The sequence below is a fragment of the Argentina anserina genome, chromosome 7 (assembly GCF_933775445.1).
Source record: "Argentina anserina chromosome 7, drPotAnse1.1, whole genome shotgun sequence".
NCBI lineage: Eukaryota > Viridiplantae > Streptophyta > Magnoliopsida > Rosales > Rosaceae > Argentina > Argentina anserina.
Window position 1 is genome coordinate 24,059,143 of NC_065878.1, and position 24,422 is coordinate 24,083,564.

At 40.0% G+C, this 24,422-nt stretch overlaps 5 protein-coding genes across 11 annotated transcripts; 2 read left to right on the forward strand and 3 right to left on the reverse strand.

The window, feature by feature from the left end:
• Positions 1–215: 215 nt before the first annotated feature.
• Positions 216–2,496, reverse strand: LOC126802728 (uncharacterized). 2 transcript variants are annotated; one of them, XM_050530410.1, is made up of 8 exons: positions 2,239–2,496; positions 2,058–2,166; positions 1,858–1,973; positions 1,631–1,750; positions 1,439–1,528; positions 1,138–1,286; positions 787–1,054; positions 216–605 (listed from the first exon to the last, which is right to left on the reverse strand). In XM_050530410.1, the coding sequence occupies exons 1-8, from the start codon at positions 2,419–2,421 to the stop codon at positions 453–455; spliced, it is 1,188 nt and encodes a 395-aa protein (XP_050386367.1). In that variant the 5' UTR covers positions 2,422–2,496; the 3' UTR covers positions 216–452. The 2 variants fall into 2 exon arrangements, with proteins under 2 accessions (XP_050386367.1, XP_050386366.1); XM_050530409.1 differs by having other exon boundaries at positions 1,631–1,753.
• Positions 2,497–6,897: 4,401 nt separating this feature from the next.
• LOC126803379 (transcription factor-like protein DPB) lies at positions 6,898–10,588 on the forward strand. Of its 2 annotated transcripts, none has more exons than XM_050531187.1 (9): positions 6,898–7,150; positions 7,492–7,568; positions 7,750–7,793; positions 8,623–8,685; positions 8,777–8,938; positions 9,049–9,117; positions 9,316–9,414; positions 9,691–9,761; positions 10,002–10,588. In XM_050531187.1, exons 1-9 carry the CDS (start codon positions 6,960–6,962, stop codon positions 10,258–10,260), a joined length of 1,035 nt encoding a protein of 344 aa, XP_050387144.1. In that variant the 5' UTR covers positions 6,898–6,959; the 3' UTR covers positions 10,261–10,588. The 2 variants fall into 2 exon arrangements, with proteins under 2 accessions (XP_050387144.1, XP_050387145.1); XM_050531188.1 differs by having other exon boundaries at positions 8,792–8,938.
• Positions 10,589–11,873: 1,285 nt separating this feature from the next.
• On the forward strand, positions 11,874–13,084 carry LOC126803380 (NADH dehydrogenase [ubiquinone] iron-sulfur protein 6, mitochondrial). Its single transcript, XM_050531189.1, has 3 exons — positions 11,874–12,023; positions 12,563–12,647; positions 12,801–13,084. Exons 1-3 carry the CDS (start codon positions 11,907–11,909, stop codon positions 12,908–12,910), a joined length of 312 nt encoding a protein of 103 aa, XP_050387146.1. The 5' UTR covers positions 11,874–11,906; the 3' UTR covers positions 12,911–13,084.
• Positions 13,085–13,251: 167 nt separating this feature from the next.
• On the reverse strand, positions 13,252–16,792 carry LOC126803381 (uncharacterized). The gene is made up of 8 exons (XM_050531190.1): positions 16,321–16,792; positions 16,006–16,101; positions 15,802–15,912; positions 15,389–15,698; positions 15,070–15,160; positions 14,672–14,972; positions 14,185–14,333; positions 13,252–14,047 (listed from the first exon to the last, which is right to left on the reverse strand). The coding sequence occupies exons 1-8, from the start codon at positions 16,636–16,638 to the stop codon at positions 13,540–13,542; spliced, it is 1,884 nt and encodes a 627-aa protein (XP_050387147.1). The 5' UTR covers positions 16,639–16,792; the 3' UTR covers positions 13,252–13,539.
• A 661-nt stretch (positions 16,793–17,453) lies between these two features.
• On the reverse strand, positions 17,454–24,217 carry LOC126803377 (4-coumarate--CoA ligase 2). 5 transcript variants are annotated; one of them, XM_050531183.1, is made up of 5 exons: positions 22,969–24,217; positions 18,344–18,688; positions 18,200–18,267; positions 17,956–18,058; positions 17,454–17,857 (listed from the first exon to the last, which is right to left on the reverse strand). In XM_050531183.1, the coding sequence occupies exons 1-5, from the start codon at positions 24,094–24,096 to the stop codon at positions 17,741–17,743; spliced, it is 1,761 nt and encodes a 586-aa protein (XP_050387140.1). In that variant the 5' UTR covers positions 24,097–24,217; the 3' UTR covers positions 17,454–17,740. The 5 variants fall into 5 exon arrangements, with proteins under 5 accessions (XP_050387140.1, XP_050387141.1, XP_050387142.1 ...); XM_050531184.1 differs by lacking the exon at positions 18,344–18,688 and adding an exon at positions 20,911–21,255; XM_050531185.1 differs by lacking the exons at positions 18,200–18,267; positions 18,344–18,688 and adding exons at positions 20,767–20,834; positions 20,911–21,255.
• Between the last annotated feature and the right edge of the window lie 205 nt (positions 24,218–24,422).

The following is a 24,422-nucleotide window of genomic DNA, read 5'->3' on the forward strand; positions in this document are numbered from 1 at the left end:
TGAAGAACTAGTACTACCAGTGTTGCTTGGTTATTGTAATGCAAAGTTTGAATCAATTTTGTGTTTCTCATGGAAAGTATTCTTAAAGAATTTATTTCCCAGCACCACGATCGTAACAGGCACGACATATAGAAAGCCACAGGCAGGAGCCAGCAGCTTGGAGATGCTGATTGGGAATTTCGCATACACATCGCATTTAACTTCAAATAAGGCTTTCTTGCCACAAACATAAAAAAGAGATATAATCTGGGGAAATAGAAAGTAGATCCTCAATATAAATTTTCATGCAGTTTCAATTTCCTAGCTGATAAAGGGGTAAACCAGACACATCGTGTGAAAGCGTGTGAAAGCAAGTAACAAAAGTTAAAAAAAAACATTAGGGTATGCTAGTCTAAGGCCGCTTGCAGACCCGTCACTGTATCATGGAACCGCTAAAGGTACACAGGAGTTGTCTACCTCCTAAACATACCAGAACTTTGAAGCGTTCTGCTGTATTCGGCAATAATAGGAGAGCTCTTCACCAGTTCCCATATCTTGGCAGAGTTCTTTAACCAATCACGTTCAGTCAGAGTCTTTCGAAAAGAAGGGGGATTCATGGATAAGACCTGAATTCAACAGAGTATCAGTACGTGTACATAAATTTTCCTGAGAGACTTAATTTATCATTCTGTTTAGGAGGTAAAATCTTCAAAATATATACCACATGAAAGGAGGTAAAATCTTGGATTTAGAAAATAATAAGCAAATGAGAGAGAGAGAGAGAGAGAGAGAGAGAGAGAGAGAGACCTGGTCCCGCAATTTCCATAGCATAGAGGTATAACTTTCATACTGTTCTCCTGGGGAGTCATCTTTACTCTTCATCGGGATTACATACAACTTTGGCACAAGAGAATCAGGATCCTTACTCTGAGTACTGAGAGCCATAGAAGTCACAGGATGTTCTCTAGACACATTTGCATTTTTCGCTTTTGTGAAAGAAGAGGTGCTGGTGTATTGTTGAAGTGCCTTCTTCAGTCGCAATAGACTATGTGGACTAAGATCGTGATCTCGTAATCTGATAAAGATGATGGCACAAATACATGTGAGTTTCCACTTCTGTTATTATGTTGCCAATTAGGAGGAACATAAGTAACTCACTTTGTGTGCACAAAAACTGGCAAGGCCATATACTCTCCACCTTCAGGAGCTTTTTCCTTGCTATCCTTTTCAGGCCCTGCATTTGAGCTCTGAGAATGTGAAAGGCTATGTGAAGATGGATCAGGAATACCATGTTTCAATAGATCAACCTGCAAAGATAATGATGGATCACTAGATCAGGTATAACTTTCATACTGTCTCCTGGGAAGTCATTTGATGACGATTTAGTCAAGCCTTAAAGACTGCCCTCTTACTCTTAAATGTAGTTATAACATAGCATATAAACAAAGGAGAGACATACCGTTGATATTAGATGCCACATATTATGATCATGAACTCCTTCTGATATAACCAGGAAAATGTGACAGATGGAAGTCAGAAGAACACCAAGCTAGAACAGTCCTTGCCGCAGCCAGAAAAAGGAGAAATAAGTTGACAAAATATCCCATAACAAAACAAGTGAACACATGTACTATCTACTGTTCCTAGTCACCTGAATGCCCATGATTTCATGAGCTAACTCGGCCGATAAAGCTTCAGCATTTAGAACAGGAATGGTGGATGATCCATCAGGCCTAATCATCTCAGCTAAAACAGAAGGACTAAAAACCGGCTGCTAATCAAAAAAAAAAAAACTTGATCATATACTTAATATCTAAACATGAGCATTTGCAAACTGTAGGTTAGGTTGGATCAGAAACCAGAACAATGAGAGAAGACCTGGGTGTCAAGAAGTATAAGGCGCTCGGAAGAAACCCTCGGTTCAATGCCCACACTACAATGCCTGGCCATTGCTTTACCTTCTTCAGTCTCTATAGCAAATGGGGGTAGCATTCCTGTGTTTCACTCATTTGCTTAATCAATATCTGCCGTTTCATTATATCACATTCAATAGGGAATCGAGAAAGGTGAAGACTAACCAGGTGAGGTGGCATCGAAGCCGTAAAGCTCGTTCATAATAGTGGACTTGCCGACTCCAGGCGGCCCAATGACCCCGACCACCGTGAAGTCAGTGTTGTCAGTCAAAAACTGCAATCAACTTGGAAAATGAATTAACCGCGGAAACAGTGGTAAAAATCAAAGAGAGGGGGAGAGAGTTACGGGGAGGAAGCGGTCGATGTGGAAGTCCCAGGAATCAGAGAGGAGGTTGAGGGATCCGATGGAACGAAGCGAAGCCGTATACTCATCGCCACTGCCGCCGCGGCCGTATTTTCCCGCCACCGGGGAGCCAGTCACCAGCCCCGGCTTTGCCAATAGGATTTTCGGTGCGCCGGAGGAGGCCATGCTACGGTGTCGTTTTGATTAAGCTCTTACTACTCTCTGCTCTACTCTTGCCTCGCCGCTACTTTGGTATCTCAATTTTGATTCTTCTTCTGCTTGTTTAGTACAGATTACAGAACAGTATTATATATAATGAGAAAGTAAGAGCCTAGACTCAGAGGTCAGAGGTTCGACTCATGGGTGGGCAATTGGGAGAATAAGTTTGTGGTTCGACTCATGGATTTCTAGCCTCATGCAATGATTACAATCCATGCATCAAGCTAATAGTTGGTTCAGCCTAATCGAATTGATGAATATAGAAGTGGACTGACATGAATTTCAGAGATAATTCACGATGTACATATAAGATTTCACTCATGTGCTTGATTCCATGTATTTAGATGATGCAATGCCTGGTTTTGGGCTCATTTCAGAGCTAATGAAATGTAGTTCAAGACAGAATTAACAGAGAGAATAAATGGGATGTATTTGAAAGAGAAATTTGGTGAATTAGTTCTGGGATAGCTAACAAAGCTACCCACTAGAAATTAACATTGGAATGAGAAACATCAAGACATACATAAAGCATAAACTAGAATCTAGTAAGTTCTTGAAATGCATGCAGTTTAAGACAGCTAGTGCAGCCAGATCGAGCTGAACCATAAGATCAGATCATCTTTTGGACAAAGACTGATCTTCATTGATTTGGTGCTTTAAACATCATCAAGGAACAATTCATGGAAATGGTCTTCCTCAAAAGGATCATCTTCGTTCAGACAGCTCTCCACAAGATTCCTCACTATAAATGTTGACTTGGCGAAGTCGGAAAGAACAACCACAGCTGCTGTCTGCTCATTTAAGAGCTAGGCAAATTAGAACCCAAGAGACGGTATATAGCAGCAGCAACTAAAAAACCAAAAACACAAACTCTTACTTATAAAGAACAAAGCAGGACAGCTTCTGAGATAGTTTCTGTAAATCCATCCATCATATTGTGAAAGATTAGAACAACTATAATAGATATACTTAACCGACACTATAACAATATGTGGGCGAAACGCCTGAAACACTAGGCAACTCACAAATTTTCGTTCAAATTTGTTTCTGAAATCAGTATACTTGCTTGAAAAATCATCCTGCAGACAATTAATGAGCTAATATCTGTAGCTTTATTCATATGACTTGAGCTTATTAAAATCTATTTAGAGGTTTTTTGATATATTTAACCGAAATTTGGGGTTAAAGATATTATTCTAGAGCCTGAATAATTATTTGGCAATTGTTTAGAGTTTCTGGCCGTTAGACCGTTTATTTAGAGAAGTTATTAGCAAATAAGATTTTCATTCCTTTTAGGAATAGGTTTCGGGGATATTGGAGAATTCGAGTTCATAAATGAATTGTTGTCTTAATTAACTAAGGGGTTCTGATTACTTGATCTGAAAGAATGAACAAATTGTGTTCTATATATAAATGGGTCTTTAGCACAAAACCATAGACACACAATCAACCAAATTTTTGCACAACAGCAAAACCAAAGCCTCATAACGGAACACCGCTACCATATGCGCATTCGCTGCATGCAACACAAGTCTCACAGTGGACCATTGCTACCATATGCACGTTCGCTGCATGTAGCACAAGTCTGACTTACATTGGCAAGCGTCAAGTCCATCGAGTCGCTACCTTAGCTTGTAGCAAAAACTAAAAATATGCCTAGTCAGCAACAATCAGTACAACACGTCCCCGCAATCTTGATATTTAGCTTTGCTTATTCCCCAAGCGGTTTAAGTAAGAACCGGTCATCATATAGAGGGGTGGAGAAAAATCGTAACAGTCATCTGCCGCAAGTCTTATTCGAACTCAGTTGCAAGATTAGTCAGCATCTGCACTCAGTCGTTTGAGAAAAATAAAATACGAGCGCGCATCAACAAGCAGAGGCAAGTTGTACCTGACTCATATGTATTGGCACACCAAAGCAATACACATTCAAGAACAGGGCGAACCGCAAGGGTTCACCCGTGCATGCTGATTTTTTGCCGGAAGTAAAATTTCAAGCCGAACACCCTGCACACGATATCGTCGTCAGAGTATTGTCTGGACGTTGTGTTGCACTCACAGTCATCTTGCCCTCATCCCACTTCAACTCGCATGCGAGGCCCTTAGATTCAAACACTTGTTCCACCTCTTTCTTCCACACTTCCTTCAGATTCTCTTCTTGGGGCAAATACATAGCACACGGATTTTATATGAGTCGACAATATAATACGCTTTCATTTTCTTAAACCCCTTAGTTATTTAATTGTCAAAACTAAAGTTGAGAATAAGAACAAAGAGAACAAACTGGGCAGAGTTTCTCCTTCTTGAATACGACGGTTATGGGTTGGTATAAAGTATTGTCCTGAATACTACTGGCATCGCTCTCCATCTCCTTGGCGCTCTTTTCCATTGTCTTCGAATTCCAGATGTCTTGTAGAATTTGATGAAGGAGGCGAGTAAAGAATGGGATGGAATCCCAAAAGATTTTTTTAAAAAAATCAATTCAAGTCCGTAAGTAGTTATTAATTACCATATCATATCCGAGAAACACTCTCAAGTCTCTATAGCACGAGGAGGTAGTAATTGCTTGATCGAGAAAACGCAGTCTCAATTATGCAACTCATACGCTGTGATCTTCATTTCATATATTAGAATTGAATCAGTTTGATGGAGAATTGGAGATTGCTAAAGGTGGCATCAACCCAATGTTCCTCACTCATAACTTCATTCGCCATGTAACACTCTTTTGTCAATGTTACCGCGGCCATACTTACCCGCTTCATGGCCAGTTAACACACAAGGCCAAAATTGTCTTTACAATAGCCCATTCTATCTCCTCCGGCGCGTAATCCAAAATTTCCGGCATTTACCCAACGAGTCTCAAGCATGTGAGATCTTTGGACCAAATGAAACGGTTGAAAATGCGCCGGAAAAAGGAAAAAGTAAATATGGACCAAATAGGAACGAAAATGTTACTGCAAATACATTATATCCCTCTTTATATTGGTTCTTCTTTTTTCTTTTTCTTCTTTTTAAAAGGCACAAACTGTATTTTGTTCTTATAGGAGAGGGTAAATTGGCGATAAGATATATAAAAATAACAAATTATTCAGAAGTACTATAAAATAATTTAATTTATAAAAAAACTCACTTTATAATTTGATAGAGCAAATTAGGATTAAAAAGTAAGAACAATATGATAATAAGTTGTCATATGTCATGATATTTTATTTTTTTGCCCTTCTTTATAAACACAATTCAAAATTCATTATCACTACCAAATGTCATATCTACATTGGTACATGCTACTACCGACTAGAAATGTACTATTGTAGATTGTGAACTTATTTGTTACTGTCAACAAAGAAACTAGTTGATACTATCGACCTGAAAGCTACATGCTATTGTCGATTATGAAGTTAGCTGCTATTGTTGTCTTGGAATGCACCTACTACTATCGACTGGAAAGACTTGCTACTGTCGACTATAAATCTAGCTGTTAATGTGGTTTTTGGTGAACAAAATTGGAAATTTCAAAGTTTCTAAAAAAATATGCAATATGATACTTAAATGAAAGCTCATGATGTCCCTTACTTTATAACTTGGCTCACTTCTAAATTGCAGGTGATTTGGTCCGAAAACTTAAAATTACGAGAAAAAAAAACTAAAAAATGAGGAGATAAAAACTTATTAGAGTTATGAATAACAGCTTGGTAATTTTCACGAAAATAGTGTCATTTTGAATAGGGTTTGTCACGTGATGAGATGGGACGAGACGAGGCTCATCCTACGTCTCATCCCACTCTTTTGAATCGGGACGGGACAAATCTCACTTTCCTATGAAGTTAAATAAAAACCTATATTTTTACTTTTTCATTAACAAAGTAACATTCAAAAATGAAATTTAACAAAAAAATGCATATTATATTCAAAATATTATAATTTACTATTACTATTTGAGTTGACATAATTTTGGAGTTATTAAGAACATAAATTAGTTTCATTTTGATATAAATATATAAGAATTTTTAAGTTTTCATTAAAGGTGGGACGAGACGGGACGAAGCGGAATATAAATTATTCGTCCCACGTCTCGTCTCACTATTATGAAACGGGATGAGATCGGGACGGGACAGACGTTTTTAGACTTCCGTCTCGTCCCGTCCCGTCCCTATGAATTTCGGGACGAGATCATGATTTATGTTTTTTATGCAACCCCTAATTTTGAATATTTCAGGATTAATTATTTAATCAGTTTTTAGTCCACACACTTTTGAGATTGGACTTATATCCTAATTTATATAATAAATAAAGAATATAAGTTTTTAGTTGATTTAAGTCTAGTATTAATATGTAATTTTTTTTAAAATAAAAATGATCCCTTTAAAGTAGTTGGGTCGAATTTCACTGTTATTGTTGCGGTAAAACAGGAGGAGCCAAATTTTGAGAATTGTGGATTCCATTCTCCATAGTCCAGACTCCAGACTATTGAAGAAGCACAAGGCGGCAGCAGTTCGTTTGATTTGATGGGGACCAGGTCTCAGCAACCGAACCCAGCTGACGACGATGACGACATCCCCGGCGGTCAGTCCGTCTCCATGAGCGGCAGCATGGGCTCCCCCTCCAGCCGTAGCGAGCAGACCGCCACCCCCGCCGGCGACACTTCTCTCCGATTGAATCATCCCGACGTTAACGCTGACGATGCTGCCACCGCTGGGTCTGTCTTCCTCATCTTCTTTATTAGGGCACACTCCTACGATTTCCCGCCTACAGTCTCTCATTATGATTTGTATATAAGATGTGAATTTTTCAGATTTTTCATTCAAATTTGAATCATCTTTCTTTATGCATTTGAATCCAGTTGGCTTACGCATTGGTATACAGTTGAACATTATTGATCTTAATCGACTTGTGGATTCGATTAACACTAGTTTATGCTACTGAGTTAAAATTTACATTTTAAAACTTTTCTATCATAATGGTGCACAGCTTTGATTTGGGAATTGCAACCTTGGCCAATTCTCTAGTTGTCTTATTGGTTTAAGCTCGTGACTGCAGAAAGAAGAAGAAGAGAGGCCAACGGGCTGCAGGAGGCGATAAGAATGGAAGAGGACTGCGCCAATTTAGCATGAAAGGTGTCTTATTCATCTCAATCTGTCTTATTTTCCATTATATTGTAATTTTGCCTTTCACAAGTAGTGATTTACCTCAGTAACCAGTTATTGTGCTGAAAATGAACATTGCATGTTTTCCTTCTACATAATGAATTTTATTTCTGATTTGGTTTTTTCTTTTATTCTTTGTTCTCGTGTTGAGTTTGCGAGAAAGTGGAGAGCAAGGGAAGAACCACTTATAATGAGGTTAGGTGGTTTCTCAAGTCACTTTCCAAATGCTTTATCTTATGACTATTTCTGCTTCTTAAAATTAACAATTCATTATATCAGCGGTCATTTCTATGACCTCAAAAAGTTGTTTTTGTATGTGGATTCCTACAGACTAAAGCTGCCTTTCCCTGGTGTTGTGAGAGTTTATCTGTATTTTGATTTAAATGTTACTACACTGATCTAGCATGCATTAACATTTGGTACTTGACGAATTGGGGTTCTACCCATTGAGTCTCAATATCATATGCTGCACTAAAACAAGAAGTGATTCACAAGCTTCTGCTTCTACTAGTTTCGTCCTTTGATTATGAGTAGTGGTCCTTGGTTGGTAGCTATAAAAATGAAAATGTCCTTCCGACTGTATTTACAGTTATTCGGTTCTATGGCTTTTCTCCCAAAAAAAGAAAAGGGTTCAAAGATATGGCCTGTTGCTGGAGGGTGTAACTTTTGAGCTTACTAAATGTCAAAGGGGAGGTAGCCAGAGGTATAAATTTCTACAGCATTTGAAGGAAAAAAAATTAATTGTATGATAGTTTTATAAACAAGGCAATTTATCAAATAGCTGTTTAGGGAATAAGTAAATGGAGAAAAAAGACTTATTCATCTGCCCATCTGGGCATAATAGCTGAGTCAGTGTTCCAGTGTCGCTGTAAAGTAATGGATCACAAAGCTACAATTTTTGCAGAGCTATCTGTTAATAAGTATTCTGTTGGACCTTGTTTGTTAGCCATTTAATATTTCAAAATTCAAATTGTACAGATTTTCGTTTAGCTCATCTTAAGTCTAAGAGATTAAAGTATTCCAGGTTGCAGATGAACTTGTGGCAGAGTTTTCAGACCCTATCAATGGTGTTGCATCCCCTGATCAGGTTTGATAACCAGATTGATAGCTTTTCCATATGTATAATCTGCATCTGCATTCATATTCGAAAAATATAGTGGAACGTAATTCTTTTATAGGAATTGGTTTCACAGCAACAATACGATGAGAAGAACATCAGGCGAAGGGTATATGATGCCCTAAATGTTCTAATGGCAATGGATATTATATCAAAGGATAAAAAGGAGATACAATGGAAAGGTCTGCCTCGTACTAGCTTGAATGATATTGAAGAACTGAAGGTTGAATTCCTGAGTCTCTATTTCTTGTCTTATGTCTCATATTGAATTTATCCATTGTTTGTTTCATCAATATTTTGCTTATACAACCACTTAAAATGTACTTCATGCAGACAGAGCGCTTAGGACTAAGGAGTAGGATTGAAAAGAAAGCTGTCTATCTGCAAGAACTAGAGGAACAGGTATGAATAGCTATTTCCTTATCCTTTCATGCTATGAAATTTGACCCAATGAAATTTGACCCAATACCTCATATTGCTTGGTTCAAGTCCATAATTACTTCTTGATAACCTAATATTGTTCAGCACGCAAGGTCTGAACCTGATACTAGGTAGTCATCATGTTGTCTGCACACACTGACTTCTTACATCTTGCATCAGTATGTAGGTCTTCAGAACCTGATACAACGAAATGAACAATTATACTGCTCTGGAGATGCTCCCAGTGGGGGTGTGTCTTTACCTTTCATTCTTGTGCAGGTAAGTTTATTTTTCTTGTATCACTCTTTACATTCTGAGAATAGATCATAAAGTAAATATGATGAAGTTTATGATAAAAAAAAAAGTTACAAACTTGTTTTTCCTACCTCCATGACGTAAACCTATGTGGAGTGCCAATATTTTTTACGTATACAAAAAGCCGCCTTTATGTGAAGTGCCTTATTGTCTCGTTGTCCCCAGATAGTTTGCTTGTTCCTTTCATGTCTCTTACTATCTCTTTCCAATTTCTTATTAACCCTGATTTTTGGATGCTAGACTCGCCCTCATGCAACTGTTGAGGTGGAAATTTCAGAGGATATGCAACTGGTGCATTTTGACTTCAATAGGTAACTATTTGATTATAATTGTTATAATCGGGAACATAATGACATGTTCGGTTGGTAACATGTAAAGGGCATTGTCTGCTATAGCTACACTGACAGCTCTCACTTTCACTAATATACTAATATACTAAGATGACTTTGATGGGATATGCTGCATATCGATAGCAGCATTGAGCTAATCCACAGATTATTGTATTCACTCTTATATGATTGTTTGATTGCCTCTTGTTTTTCTTATTGCAGCACTCCGTTTGAGCTCCATGATGATAACTATGTGTTAAAGGCAATGAAATTCTGTGAGAAGCCGCAGGCTGATGGTAATCATGGTATGACACAAAACTACGTTGCAGATGGAGGTGAAGGGTCTAGTATGTCAGCCATGTATCAACAGCAGATCCCTCCTCAGATCCCTCTTCCTCCAATGGTGCACACACCTGTCAGGACTCCGACCTCACCACCTCTTCCGGGAATAATAAAAGCCCGTGTGAAGCATGAGCATTGATTAGCAACTGCAAGCAGGCCGGGCGATGATATTAGCTTATGTAAATTGTGGAGAGTAATTTGCAGGAAACGAATAGTTCCAGGTCCTTCTGTGATCTCATTAGATTCGCGTAGTTTAGGTTACAGCAGATGAGTTATCGGGGAGGGTTTGGCTCTGGCTTTCTCGGCTTTTGACTGCCCCTTGTGCAGCCATTGTAATTTGTTTCCTCCAATTCTTTTAATGTATGCTGTTATTACGCGCAGCTTTGTACGAGATATCAAAGTTTGCATATGTAGTAGTCAGTAGAGGATTGTCCAACTACAAATAGAATCAAATAACCAATTTGACATTTTCAATGTGCCCTTTAGCATTAACTTGATTGTTGTGTTGGTGTTATGTTAACTAGCATTTTACCCGTGAATATTTTCACGGAAAATAACTTCCCACTACTCATTACTCAAGTTTATTTTCTACATTTATGACTTAATTTTATTTATTTTACTTTTTACTTTACATCTCATATGTTTATTTGTGACAAACTATGACAAAAGAATATTTCCGTCAGTTTGTAATTTAGTGGTACTTGGGTGTTGGCTTTATAGTAATAGAAACAAGTTTCTTTTCTACATTTATGACTTAGTTTTATTTTTTTTTGTTTTTTACTTTACAGTCCATATGTTTGTTTGTGACAAACTACGACAAAATGATATTTCCGTATGTTCGTAATTTAGTCGTACTCGAGTGCTGACTTTATAGTAGTAGAGATGTAACAAACTAAAAAAAATGTAATTACTTATTAATTAAATAAATATATATTATCCCTCTTCTCTCTCTGTAACTAAAAATAAAGGGTTGCTTCCTCGTCTGAGTGACGCAAGAAGGCTTTCCCGGCGCGGCCGCCTTGCGAAAGCCCGGAAATGACGGCGTTCCAAGAACCGAGCTTTCTCTGAGGACTTTGATCGAACACGTTCCGTGCATTATCAAACTCTCCCGCTTTGGTATACAAATTGATAAACCCACTCTCACAGAACTCATGGCAGTCAAGCCCAACCCTCACAGCCACAGAATGAAGCTGCCTGCCGATCTCCACAGCAAAAATCTGACAGAGAGTTTTCAGGACAATGGGGATGGTGTAGCAGTCGGGTAAGACTCCGGCGCGTGACATGGCGACGTAGATAAAGAGCGACTTGGTTGGAGCATCGCGTCTGGTGTATGATCTAATAAGATTGTTCCAGTGAAATGGAGCTAGGTAGAGTTGTAGGAACTGGGTTCTGATAATACGAGCATAGATTTGGTCGAGTTGTGATAAACAAGTAGAATCTGACAAGTGACAACTGGGTTGCTAGTGTTTCCGGGTCAAAGATAGTTGGAGATTGTAGACTAGTTGAAGTAGTAGTCAATGTTCGGTTAGCAAAGTCTAGAATTCCGGTGGCTTTGGGTACTCGGAGTCTACAAAGCTTGAAAATCATGAAACGCTGTAATGAGATCATATATATGGAGCTGTCTGGTACAAGAGAGAGCTCTCTCTCCCTTTAGAATTTGAATGCATCGACTCATTATGTAAAAACGCAGGTCGTTTTAAGTAAATGGGCCAGGTTGGGCCTTTCTTTCTTGCCTAAGCTTTTAAGGTTTGAAGTCGTGTTTGGAGTTTGAGAGAGGAATCAAGAATGGCGTCGAGTCTGGTGAAATCCCTAATGAAATCGACGGTTTTGGGATCGACGGGGACCAGAAATTTCTGCCTTGTTAGGAGTCAAATCAGCAACCACACAGCAAAATGGATGCAGGTTTCACACTTTCCTCCTCAGCTTATTTTTAATCCTACTTTATGTTCAAGTATTTCAATTCGAATCTAGTTGTGCAGAAACAGGACATAGCTTGTGTGGGTGTTTGATTTTTCTGCTTCTTAATCGATTCTACTTGCATAGAATAGTTCATCCTTACTGGGATGCATCAACTAGTTGAATTTGATGGATTAGTTTCTGTGGCAATCTTGAGGATATGGAACGACCTGTTTGCAGGCAATGATTTGAACACAGATATATCAGGACCATAAGCTTATTATACTAGATTGAGAAAGCAAATATAACAGTGTTCTACGTAACCTGCATTTCTCAATGAAATGTAGCCTGTTGGTGAAATTCTGAGTGGCTTAATGGTGTTTGTGTTGACATCTTAATTTTACAACAATGAATGTCTTGCATAAGAGAATAGGTTGGATTTCTGACCTTCCTGCTTGTTTTTTTTTTTCGTGAAACCTTTATTTGCGTTTTGCTCTCACGACAATAAGATAAATACTAGTCACTGAAGTCTCTCCTGTTAATAGGATACAAGCAAGAAGTCCCCGATGGAGTTGATCAACGAAGTTCCACCCATCAAGGTTGAGGGAAGGATTGTTGCATGTGAAGGGGGTGAGTGTGAGTTTTTTGTTGTTGTTTCCGTGTTTCATTTGCGTCTATGATGATGTGAGAACCTTTTTCATGAACTATACCGCAATATCAGTTTGATAAGCTTCCAGAAGAAGGGCTACTAATTAGTTGGTGCTTAACTTTTATTGAATGCAGACACCAATCCCGCACTTGGGCACCCGATTGAGTTCATATGCCTTGATCTTCATGAGCCGGCTGTCTGCAAGTATTGCGGTCTACGCTACGTGCAGGATCACCACCACTAGAAACACAGCAGTAACGGTTCCGCAAGTTCCTTGGTGGTCCTTCATTGAAGCCATTTCGTAAACAAGTTCAATTGATAATGATAAAACCTTTATGTGCTTCACAATCAGTGAAATAAGGATTTGATTATGCCTGTTGTGTTACTGTTCACAGATGAATGGATGTTGCATTTCATTTTTCATTTTTCATTTTTGTTATCTAATTGTCTATGATGATCTCCATGGTGTTGGTTTGGTCCGATTATTTTTCGCGAGCCGACCAACCCAGAGACTCGTTGCCTCCATCAGTTTTCGTTAACCAACAGGTGCGCAGGGAGAGGCAATGGGATAGAAATGGATTTCCTTTTATATTTGTTCCGAAAATTTATTGATTAACCGCTGAAGCAATACAACTCTAGAATTATGTATTATCAATACAAATACTTCCCGGTCCTCCATCAAACTGGAAGATCATATTTCCCACTGAGCCCCAAAAAAATCAGCACTAAATTCTTATAAGATACCGAAAACCCCTCGAATGATGAACAAAACTCATGCGTTAGCGGGAATTCTCTAGCTCTAACCACATGACACAAAAACAAACTGCCCCGATGATTCAATGGTAGAACTCAACTCAATGGACGCCGTTAGCATTACATTTTCTCACCAGCTGCCATTTTCCTTCTCTGTTGATGCTCAGCGACCTTGTAGTCTACAACTTCACGAAATAGGGTCGGGTCAAGCACGCAATTTTCACTCCCATAGACAGCAGCTTGGACACTTGCCATCATTTTTGCTATTTCTCTCCCCGAAAATCCATCAGTCTTAGCTGCTGCTTCTTTCAGCATATCATCTGTCAAGCCTTTCATTTCTATCTTCTGCTGTTGTTTCTTGAACAAGTTACGGAACCATCCAGATTTTCCTGAGTCAGCCTTCACTATGTACTTGTCCAGATACAACTTTAGCAGCTTAAAGCGTTCATCTTCCCCAGGCAAAGGAAATTCAAGCACTTCATCAATACGATCTGACACAGCAGAATCAAGATCACCAGGACGGTTTGTGGCAAGGGCAAGGACTATGTCCTTGGACTGGTCACCAGTGCGAAACAGGAGAGCATTGAGTGCACTTCTTTGAGCTTCACTCATGTAGGTTTTATTCCGCCTACAAGTTCATTCAACACAGAATGATCACATTCAACTCTCAGTTGATTTTCTCAGTGAATCAATCTAGCTATAGTTCTCATATACAATATTGAAACTAGCTTAGATCAATTCATGCATGTGAATAATAAAACTTACTCGCACAAAAATGCGTCAGCTTCATCAATGAAAAGCAACAAGCCCCTGCGTGACTTTTTGGCCCAATCAAATAACTCGTGTATCTTGGTAACAGCCTGTGGTCCAAGTGGAGCAACATCCCCTCCGGTCATCAGTGCGTAATCCAATCCCTTAAAAAAGACATAAGATATAAAGATGAGTGAAGTAATGTTAATAATTGATCAATAACCCATTGCAGTATTAACATAATAGCAGATGTCCGTATATTCACCCAAATTTAGCAATCAAGATAAACACACTGCCGCCAAGCGATAATATGAAAAATCAACTTAGCAGATTATAAGAATAAATAAAGTCACGTCAAAACTGCAATTCCCAAATATATATATTACTAAGTTGGCATCTCTTCTTGACAGCAACCCCACTTTACCAAATAAGCCTTACACCAAGATCATAGGAATCAAAGCTGAATATGCAACTAATGTGGGCATAATATCAGATCTCATACCGATTTACGAGCCATTTCTCTAGCAGCCATTGTTTTCCCTGTTCCAGGAGGACCATAGAAGAGCATGTTTCTAAAGGGCGCCTGATGAGATTTTGTATTGGCAGTTGCACCGGCCAAATGTTCTATTCTTTTCTGAAGAGAAGGGTGTAAAACAACATCACCAAAGGGTTTCCCATTCTTTGTAGACGGGGAACGTGAAACTAACCCTGACCAAGGATATTTCCCTTTAGAGGACTCTCTAATAAGAGATGGTTGTCCCAATATTCTGTCGACATAGCTCCATATCACCTTTGCACCTTCCCTGGAGTGGAGAATGAAAACAAATGAAAATCATGAAGAGGAACAGACAAGTTAATGCAACAGGCCTGTGATTTCTATCCTTAGAATTTAACACGCACCTTGTTGTATAAACGCCTGCAGCTAGAGCTGTCACTCCCCCAACAGCGACAACTAATTTATTCTGATCAGTCAGAATGGCTTTTAGTCCACCTGCAAAAGATGACCAATTCTACATCAATACAGTTTACAAATATCGTTAATTGCATTAGTTCTAACTTTGTTGTTTGTTGTTGGCAAATAGAACCAATCCCCTTTTGATTAAAAGATCCTAAAGGCACACTTAAAATCTACAATATCCCAAATTTATAATTCAAATAGTTTCAAGGACAATGAAGACTTTAATAAAATCCAAAAAAGTATAGGAACAAGATACAATACCTCCAATATGATCAAAAGTTGTATTTATGGCAGCAACCCATTTCTCTCTCTCGGCATTTGCCCGGTCAACTAGTATTCGCCTGTTAACCTCTTCAGCTAGTTTTGCTTCATGTGCTCTCCCTTCTGCTTCTGCAAATGCCCTCACTCTTATTGTTTCACGTTCAATCTCAGCCTTTTCTTTCTCTGTCTGACGACGCTGTGCTTGGATTTGTTCTTCTGTCGCCCGCCGAGCTTGCTCCTGTCTGATGGATGATTCTTCTTGCATCTTTACAAGCTCTCTATTCCTATCTCTGTGGTATTCATTCTCTGCCTATAGCAAAAACAACAGAACACAATCAAATATTTGTCTGTTTTCTTTTTTATTAAAAAAAAACTACAGTACATATCTGAAAAGGATCCCAGTTTACACATGCCTGCATCCTCTTCCTTTTCAACTCGTCTTCATAGCGAGCCATTTGAGATTTCGTTTGCGCTTGATGTTGAGCTAGTTTCTTTTGCTCGTCATAGATGACCCTTTGCCTCTCCTGTCAAGCAATAAAGTAGATGAGTTGAGCACATTATCCAACTCTACTGATACCAATAAGGAGAGCACAGTAGAGAAATAAGTACAAACTTACAGATTCAGCCTGAGCTTGCATGGCCTTAAACTCTGCCTCCTTTGCAGACAACTCAACCTGCCTCGTCTCTTCTTGCTTCTTCAGGACTTCAAATATCTATATATACCAAAACCAATCAGTTCCTTCAAGCTAGAAGCGATTACTAACAAACTCCCAAAGCTTATTAAAGTAGAAAATGAATACAAAGCCAAAAGCACACTCCTTTGGTATTAATGTTTCACATGCTGATTGACTTGAGATCCGATATCATAACAAAACCAAAAATCACAGCTTTATTAGAACAAAAGGCATCAAACTTGACAGAATTGGAGTCACCTTTTTGGCGTCCTTGGAGTTGCTGATTTCTTTGGCGTACTTGGCGCCGCGCTCGAGGGGGTCGGGATCGAACCCGGCCGAGGTGGTCCTGGGGTAGTCATTGCGAGGCTTCGGCGGCGGAGGAGGAGGAGCTTCAGCAGCGGGCGGCGAATTGGACGGCGGAGATTGCGCGGGGGTAGGCTTGGGAGAAGGAGAAGGAGAAGGAGAAGAGAAGGAAGGGAAGTTGAAAGGGCCGTCGGCATAGGCAGTGGCGGGGTTGGACAAGGAGGCGGAGGCGGCTGCGGCTGCGATGAGCCCTAGAGCATAAGTCCTCGCCATTATTATTAGTATTATAATTGGGTTTATTAACACAAAGTCAAAAAAAGGGGTGGGAGTTAGGGTATTGGGTTTTAGAGAGGTTTATTGGGGAAAATGCTGTCTTGAAGAGCAAGACAAAATGGTATTCCCGAAGTGAAGGGAGCCATAGAAAACGGTAGAGGAGTCGCAACCTCAGGGTTTTGGTAGGGTTTGTGTCTTCCGTCTTTTTATTGTATGGCGGGTTTTAGGTTGGACCCGGGTCTCTTGTTACAGTAAATGGCAGCATGACAGGCCTTAACTATTTGGGTTGGGCTTGATTAGGTCACACCGTCACACTGCAATTTCCTTGTAGAGGTCATAAAGCAATCTTGTTCATAAAACTCAAGAATTTGTGAAAGAGTTCATTCGTTAATAGTAATACAAACAAGATTTGACATGTTGTGGCATGTCCTTACATTCTACGAGTGTCCTCGTGGCACTTTGCAACATACAATGCATGCAAACTTTGTAGATTTCTACTTAAATTTTCATGTTTCTTAATTTCATGGTTTCATCGTTTTTTTTTATCTATAGGAATTTCATGATTTCATCGTTGCTAAAGCGAACTCTTTTGCATCCTAGTATTCTGAACTGATGGAATACCATAATTAACTTTAGATGGATTTTTTTTAATCAGTTAATTGCTTATCCAAGATACTGTTTGATATAAACTTTAATTAGTTCAATATAAAAGACGCATTGTAATTTTAATACAAGGGCCCACAACTTGAAAATACTTGTACCATTCTCACAGTGATCTACGTAATCAAGAAACGACCGTATATCTCAGACAAAATTCATTGAGTACGTATGGTATTGCAAATCTTATTCAAACAATTACAAGGTGGATGCCGGAGTTCACGCTGTTTGGAAAACAAAATAAAGACTACAACTCACAACATCGATCAAAATTATGATACAATTCGATCATGATCGATCCACTTATATTCTATATTTAGTAGGTACGTTGGTGCAAGGCAATTGAGCCATGCCATCTCACAACAAATTTTAAAAAACTGTAACAAGAATCGAAGTAAATAAAACGTGGAGTATTTGGAGTACGAGAGGCAGCTGGTAGCTATAGCTAGACGTTTTGAGTAGCTAGCTTGGCTCTGAGGTCTTTTCTTAAGATTTTTCCAGACGGTGATTTGGGAATTGCATGCACGAAGTACACCTTGTGCAGTCTCTTGTAAAACACCACCTACATTGTACGTTTGAATGTTATGTTAATTAGCAATTGGTAAATAGTTAATTAGCAGCTGCATGCGTACACGATTAATGATCAGACGCGCAAATTACCTGCTTTGCTATAAATTCTTTTACGACTTCTTCAGTGAGCTCGTTACCATTAGATCGAACCACGAATGCAACCGGAACTTCCCCAGCAACATCATCTTTTTGCCTGCACTCATACATCGTCCGTTGTAAGAACACTATACGTACTTAATATATATATTGTAGGTAGATGACTTAGTCGCGATACTAACATACAATATATACCAGATAGATTCAGTAACGAAATGAAATAAAATCAAGTGCTTACGGAACAACAGCTGCATCTGCAATGGATTGGTGGCTTACGAGTAGGGATTCTAGTTCAGCTGGTGGCACCTGCATAAACATTAGATTCGTATTGAAATTTTTTATGTAACTCGCATTATGTATATAGCTAGGAACTGAAACATACTTGGAAGCCTTTGAATTTGATGAGCTCCTTAACTCTGTCAACGATGAAAACCTCATCGTCATCGTCCACATAACCAACGTCACCGGTATGAAGCCATCCCTCGACATCAACAGTGGTTGCCGTCGCCTCATCGTCGTTCAGATATCCTTTCATAATCTGAGAGCCACGGATGCAAATCTCGCCGGGCTGGTTGTAGCCGAGGGAGCGACCGGTTTCGGGTTCGATGACTTTGAGCTCTGCATTCCGAACCACGGTACCGCAGGACCCTGACTTCGTTGGAAAAGGATGCTTTGCGAAAGCCAGGCACATGGATAGCACCGGTCCTGCCTCTGTCATCCCATAACCCTGCGCATATATATCCATTTACTTTCACATTATTAATTAATTCGATCAGTCGCGCTACTACTAGCCAGCTAGTATATATTTTCATGAATTTTTTTACCCAATAAATCAATTAAAGAGATCAGGATGATCAATCATGAGTTCATGACATGTTCTTCCATCAACTTGATGCATGCGCGCACTTCCACTTTTGAAGGTACTTTAGCCTAGCTAGCTTGGAGTTGCTGATTTCTTTGGCGTACTTGGCGCCGCGCTCGAGGGGGTCGGGATCGAACCCGGCCGAGGTGGTCCTGGGGTAGTCATTGCGAGGCTTCGGCGGCGGAGGAGGAGGAGCTTCAGCAGCGGGCGGCGAATTGGACGGCGGAGATTGCGCGGGGGTAGGCTTGGGAGAAGGAGAAGGAGAAGGAGAAGAGAAGGAAGGGAAGTTGAAAGGGCCGTCGGCATAGGCAGTGGCGGGGTTGGACAAGGAGGCGGAGGCGGCTGCGGCTGCGATGAGCCCTAGAGCATAAGTCCTCGCCATTATTATTAGTATTATAATTGGGTTTATTAACACAAAGTCAAAAAAAGGGGTGGGAGTTAGGGTATTGGGTTTTAGAGAGGTTTATTGGGGAAAATGCTGTCTTGAAGAGCAAGACAAAATGGTATTCCCGAAGTGAAGGGAGCCATAGAAAACGGTAGAGGAGTCGCAACCTCAGGGTTTTGGTAGGGTTTGTGTCTTCCGTCTTTTTATTGTATGGCGGGTTTTAGGTTGGACCCGGGTCTCTTGTTACAGTAAATGGCAGCATGACAGGCCTTAACTATTTGGGTTGGGCTTGATTAGGTCACACCGTCACACTGCAATTTCCTTGTAGAGGTCATAAAGCAATCTTGTTCATAAAACTCAAGAATTTGTGAAAGAGTTCATTCGTTAATAGTAATACAAACAAGATTTGACATGTTGTGGCATGTCCTTACATTCTACGAGTGTCCTCGTGGCACTTTGCAACATACAATGCATGCAAACTTTGTAGATTTCTACTTAAATTTTCATGTTTCTTAATTTCATGGTTTCATCGTTTTTTTTTATCTATAGGAATTTCATGATTTCATCGTTGCTAAAGCGAACTCTTTTGCATCCTAGTATTCTGAACTGATGGAATACCATAATTAACTTTAGATGGATTTTTTTTAATCAGTTAATTGCTTATCCAAGATACTGTTTGATATAAACTTTAATTAGTTCAATATAAAAGACGCATTGTAATTTTAATACAAGGGCCCACAACTTGAAAATACTTGTACCATTCTCACAGTGATCTACGTAATCAAGAAACGACCGTATATCTCAGACAAAATTCATTGAGTACGTATGGTATTGCAAATCTTATTCAAACAATTACAAGGTGGATGCCGGAGTTCACGCTGTTTGGAAAACAAAATAAAGACTACAACTCACAACATCGATCAAAATTATGATACAATTCGATCATGATCGATCCACTTATATTCTATATTTAGTAGGTACGTTGGTGCAAGGCAATTGAGCCATGCCATCTCACAACAAATTTTAAAAAACTGTAACAAGAATCGAAGTAAATAAAACGTGGAGTATTTGGAGTACGAGAGGCAGCTGGTAGCTATAGCTAGACGTTTTGAGTAGCTAGCTTGGCTCTGAGGTCTTTTCTTAAGATTTTTCCAGACGGTGATTTGGGAATTGCATGCACGAAGTACACCTTGTGCAGTCTCTTGTAAAACACCACCTACATTGTACGTTTGAATGTTATGTTAATTAGCAATTGGTAAATAGTTAATTAGCAGCTGCATGCGTACACGATTAATGATCAGACGCGCAAATTACCTGCTTTGCTATAAATTCTTTTACGACTTCTTCAGTGAGCTCGTTACCATTAGATCGAACCACGAATGCAACCGGAACTTCCCCAGCAACATCATCTTTTTGCCTGCACTCATACATCGTCCGTTGTAAGAACACTATACGTACTTAATATATATATTGTAGGTAGATGACTTAGTCGCGATACTAACATACAATATATACCAGATAGATTCAGTAACGAAATGAAATAAAATCAAGTGCTTACGGAACAACAGCTGCATCTGCAATGGATTGGTGGCTTACGAGTAGGGATTCTAGTTCAGCTGGTGGCACCTGCATAAACATTAGATTCGTATTGAAATTTTTTATGTAACTCGCATTATGTATATAGCTAGGAACTGAAACATACTTGGAAGCCTTTGAATTTGATGAGCTCCTTAACTCTGTCAACGATGAAAACCTCATCGTCATCGTCCACATAACCAACGTCACCGGTATGAAGCCATCCCTCGACATCAACAGTGGTTGCCGTCGCCTCATCGTCGTTCAGATATCCTTTCATAATCTGAGAGCCACGGATGCAAATCTCGCCGGGCTGGTTGTAGCCGAGGGAGCGACCGGTTTCGGGTTCGATGACTTTGAGCTCTGCATTCCGAACCACGGTACCGCAGGACCCTGACTTCGTTGGAAAAGGATGCTTTGCGAAAGCCAGGCACATGGATAGCACCGGTCCTGCCTCTGTCATCCCATAACCCTGCGCATATATATCCATTTACTTTCACATTATTAATTAATTCGATCAGTCGCGCTACTACTAGCCAGCTAGTATATATTTTCATGAATTTTTTTACCCAATAAATCAATTAAAGAGATCAGGATGATCAATCATGAGTTCATGACATGTTCTTCCATCAACTTGATGCATGCGCGCACTTCCACTTTTGAAGGTACTTTAGCCTAGCTAGCTAGCGTCTGGAAACTCGTTGCCAAGGTTCTAAAAAACGCTAGGCGTTAATCGGGCGGACAGCTAAAAATCAGCGCCTAGAGGATTAATCGGGGATTAATCGGCCCAAAATTGAGACGGTCAAAGGTCTCCGGGCGCCTAGGCGCCACCTAGGCGGGGATTTTTAGAACATTGCTCGTTGCAAATATATTACGATATATGCAAGAGCTTAAATATGAGCTTGAGTTCTGACACTTACAAGTTTGAAGTCAAAGGGAGAGAGATTGTGTTGTTTCACTTGTTTGATGATCGAAGGTGACACTAGTCACGTTATTCTAACTTTAGCAAGAGTAAATTGTAAATTACTATCTCTGTAGGTTATTCTTTATAGGTAAATTTGATATTCACGATCAGATGCAAGCTGAAAAGGCAGACAACCATATTTTGAGGCTAACAGACGGCGACGATTGATGAAGATGGATGGAAGTAGGTATGTGATATTTTTTTCGTAGAGGGTAGGTAAGGATTGCATGTTGATATCAAAAATAGGTAACGACCATTTGTTCTGGGCGGGAGTCATCAAAAAACCAAAGCGACCACGTAAGTTAGTTTAAGAACACACACTCCCAACTGGCCTTGTTTCTGTCCACATCTCCCTTCCTCCGTTGCCCACACATGCCATCCCATCTATTCCAGCTCCTTCCTCCTCCGATCCCTCGCTTCAATTAAATTACTTGCCCTGATCCCTGCTCTTAATGATTTAAATTCCAAAAATTTCACGACACTTGTACTCATACAACGCCAATTACTATTTATTGAAGTTCGACCGATACGAATTCAATAATGGTATGGTCGATCGATCCAGTCTATATACAAAAAACTATATTTTCTTTTACATATCATTATCTAATAATAATAAAGGATTTCATGGTCATATTTGAAAATTTTTGTAATACATAGATGCATGTCATGCGTCTTCAAATTCTACTGCCGTCATTGCACGATGAGTGGATTCAAAGAAGTAACATCAATTAATCGTCAATCACAGGAATTTCATATGCATAACATGCATCAATGCACTATTGAACTCTGTCATATCTTTTAGTATATATCTTAATCTAAATTCGAAAAGTAAATGAGATTGAGGATATAGATAACCATATTCGTGTTGTTTTTACATATGAAGGCAAACTATTTAGTGTGGATTGAATTAATGTGAAGACTAAGAATATTATGAAAAAATGACAATTCAATATTTCAATGCAATAGTTTTGTGTCTTTTATGCATGCGACAGAGATGTTTTTAGCCTTTCAATGTTATAAGAACAAACAACAATGGTGAATTTTGAACATATATTCGATCAGAGATAATTCATTCATATCTCAATAAATGTTGTTCATTACTACTGTTTGTTTTGATTGAGATTAGAGATGTCATTCTAGCTCGTTACCGGACTTGAATCGATCGATGAGTGAATAGTACATTTGTATGAGAGATAACAGATGTATAGATTAATTATTTACCTGGCCTAAGACTGCCTGAGGTACACGGCTCCTCAACGCCTCCTCTAGTTCTTTTCCCAGCGGCGCTGCACCGGACAAGACCACTCTAATGGAGCTGAGATCATAGTCTGCCACCATCGGATTCTTCGCCAGCGCTATCACTAGCGGTGGCACCACTGCCGCCACAGACACCCTGTACCGCTGTATGAGCTCCAAAAGCGTCCCTATCTCAAACTTATGCAATACCAAAACAGTCGCCCCTGCTCTGAGAGAACACAAGAGAACACTGTTCAACGAGTAGATATGGAACAATGGCAGCACGCACAGAACGACATCGTCGTCCTTCAAGTACAGGTTTGGATTCTCTCCGTCCACTTGCTGAGCCACACTTGTGATGAGACTCTTGTGAGTTAGAATCACTCCTTTGGGAAGCCCTGTAGTCCCTGAAGAGAAAGGTAACGCCACAGGGTCCTCTGGATCAATACAAACCTCCGGAAGCTCGTTTACGTTGGCGTCGGAGAGGACTGAGAAATGTAAGCAGTTCTCCGGAGGGTCGTCGATGGTGACTACTTGAAAGTCTTGGCCGAGTTTGGGGTATTTGTCAGAGTCAGCACCGGAGTGCCGGAGCTTGTCTACGTAAGAGGACTGAGTGATGATGAGCTTGGTATTGGAAGCCTTGAACTGCTTGAAGATTTCGGAGGCGGTGTAGAAGGGGTTGGCGGTGGTAGTGACTGCACCGATCATGGAAGCTCCCATGAATGCGAAAACGAACTCGGCACAGTTGTGGAGAAGGATCATGACGACATCGCCTTTGGCGATGCCAAGCTTTGAGAGGCCGGCTCCGGTCTTTTGGGAAATGAGGTGAGTTTCAGAGAAGGAGTAGGTTTTCCCGGTGGAACCGACGATGAGACAGGGTCGGTCTGAGAAGTCGGAGACGTTTTCAAAGCAGTAGGTGTGGAGAGGGAGGTGATTGGAGATGTTGGGAAGGTCCGGAAGCTTTGATTTGAAAACATGATGATCGTCAAGAGCGGTGGTTGGCTGCTGCTTCTGCGGTGAGGTAGAAATGACGTCGGAGATGATAGTAGGGGAGATATCCCCCGTCTCAACAGCAACAGAATTGTTGGTGGTGGTAGATGCAATGGAAATCATGGTGTGTTGCCAATTAAGCGAAGTTGCAGAGTTAGAGAAATGGAGGATGGCGTGGGAATTACCGAGTGTTGCGCTCAGCTAGCTTGGTTGGAGAGAGAAATGGTTAGTGCAAAGTAGGGGGATTGGAAGAGAAAGTGTGCGAGTAATAAATACATGAACAAGTAGCTGCTGGGAGGCTAATGAAGTTGAGGTAAGAAGAAGCGAGAGAATAGTAGAATACACAAAAAATGGAGGTAGGTAGGGAACAACTGTAGTAGAAGTAGTGGTGTGATCGGCAAGGGAATGAGGGGGGTAGATTTGGCGGTTGGAGTTGAGTTTGGGGTTGG

Bases quoted from the DNA above. Each gene is read 5' to 3' on its own strand.
- LOC126802728 (XM_050530409.1), bottom strand. From the start codon at position 2,421: ATGGCCTCCTCCGGCGCACCGAAAATCCTATTGGCAAAGCCGGGGCTG. The intron at 1,055-1,137 runs GTGAGTTACTTA...CATCTTTATCAG, and splicing joins CCAGTTTTTGTGCACACAAA to ATTACGAGATCACGATCTTA. The intron at 606-786 runs GTCTCTCTCTCT...TGTTGAATTCAG, and splicing joins TATGGAAATTGCGGGACCAG to GTCTTATCCATGAATCCCCC.
- LOC126803379 (XM_050531187.1), top strand. From the start codon at position 6,960: ATGGGGACCAGGTCTCAGCAACCGAACCCAGCTGACGACGATGACGAC. The intron at 7,794-8,622 runs GTTAGGTGGTTT...AAAGTATTCCAG, and splicing joins GAAGAACCACTTATAATGAG to GTTGCAGATGAACTTGTGGC. The intron at 9,762-10,001 runs GTAACTATTTGA...TTCTTATTGCAG, and splicing joins GTGCATTTTGACTTCAATAG to CACTCCGTTTGAGCTCCATG.
- LOC126803380 (XM_050531189.1), top strand. From the start codon at position 11,907: ATGGCGTCGAGTCTGGTGAAATCCCTAATGAAATCGACGGTTTTGGGA. The intron at 12,024-12,562 runs GTTTCACACTTT...TCCTGTTAATAG, and splicing joins ACACAGCAAAATGGATGCAG to GATACAAGCAAGAAGTCCCC. The intron at 12,648-12,800 runs GTGAGTGTGAGT...TATTGAATGCAG, and splicing joins GATTGTTGCATGTGAAGGGG to ACACCAATCCCGCACTTGGG.
- LOC126803381 (XM_050531190.1), bottom strand. From the start codon at position 16,638: ATGGCGAGGACTTATGCTCTAGGGCTCATCGCAGCCGCAGCCGCCTCC. The intron at 14,334-14,671 runs GTATGAGATCTG...GTCTTTTTTAAG, and splicing joins GAGAAATGGCTCGTAAATCG to GGATTGGATTACGCACTGAT. The intron at 14,048-14,184 runs GTAAGTTTTATT...ATGAACTTGTAG, and splicing joins GCTGACGCATTTTTGTGCGA to GCGGAATAAAACCTACATGA.
- LOC126803377 (XM_050531183.1), bottom strand. From the start codon at position 24,096: ATGATTTCCATTGCATCTACCACCACCAACAATTCTGTTGCTGTTGAG. The intron at 18,268-18,343 runs GTATGTTTCAGT...ATGTTTATGCAG, and splicing joins TCAAATTCAAAGGCTTCCAA to GTGCCACCAGCTGAACTAGA. The intron at 18,059-18,199 runs GTAAGCACTTGA...GTATGAGTGCAG, and splicing joins GCAGATGCAGCTGTTGTTCC to GCAAAAAGATGATGTTGCTG.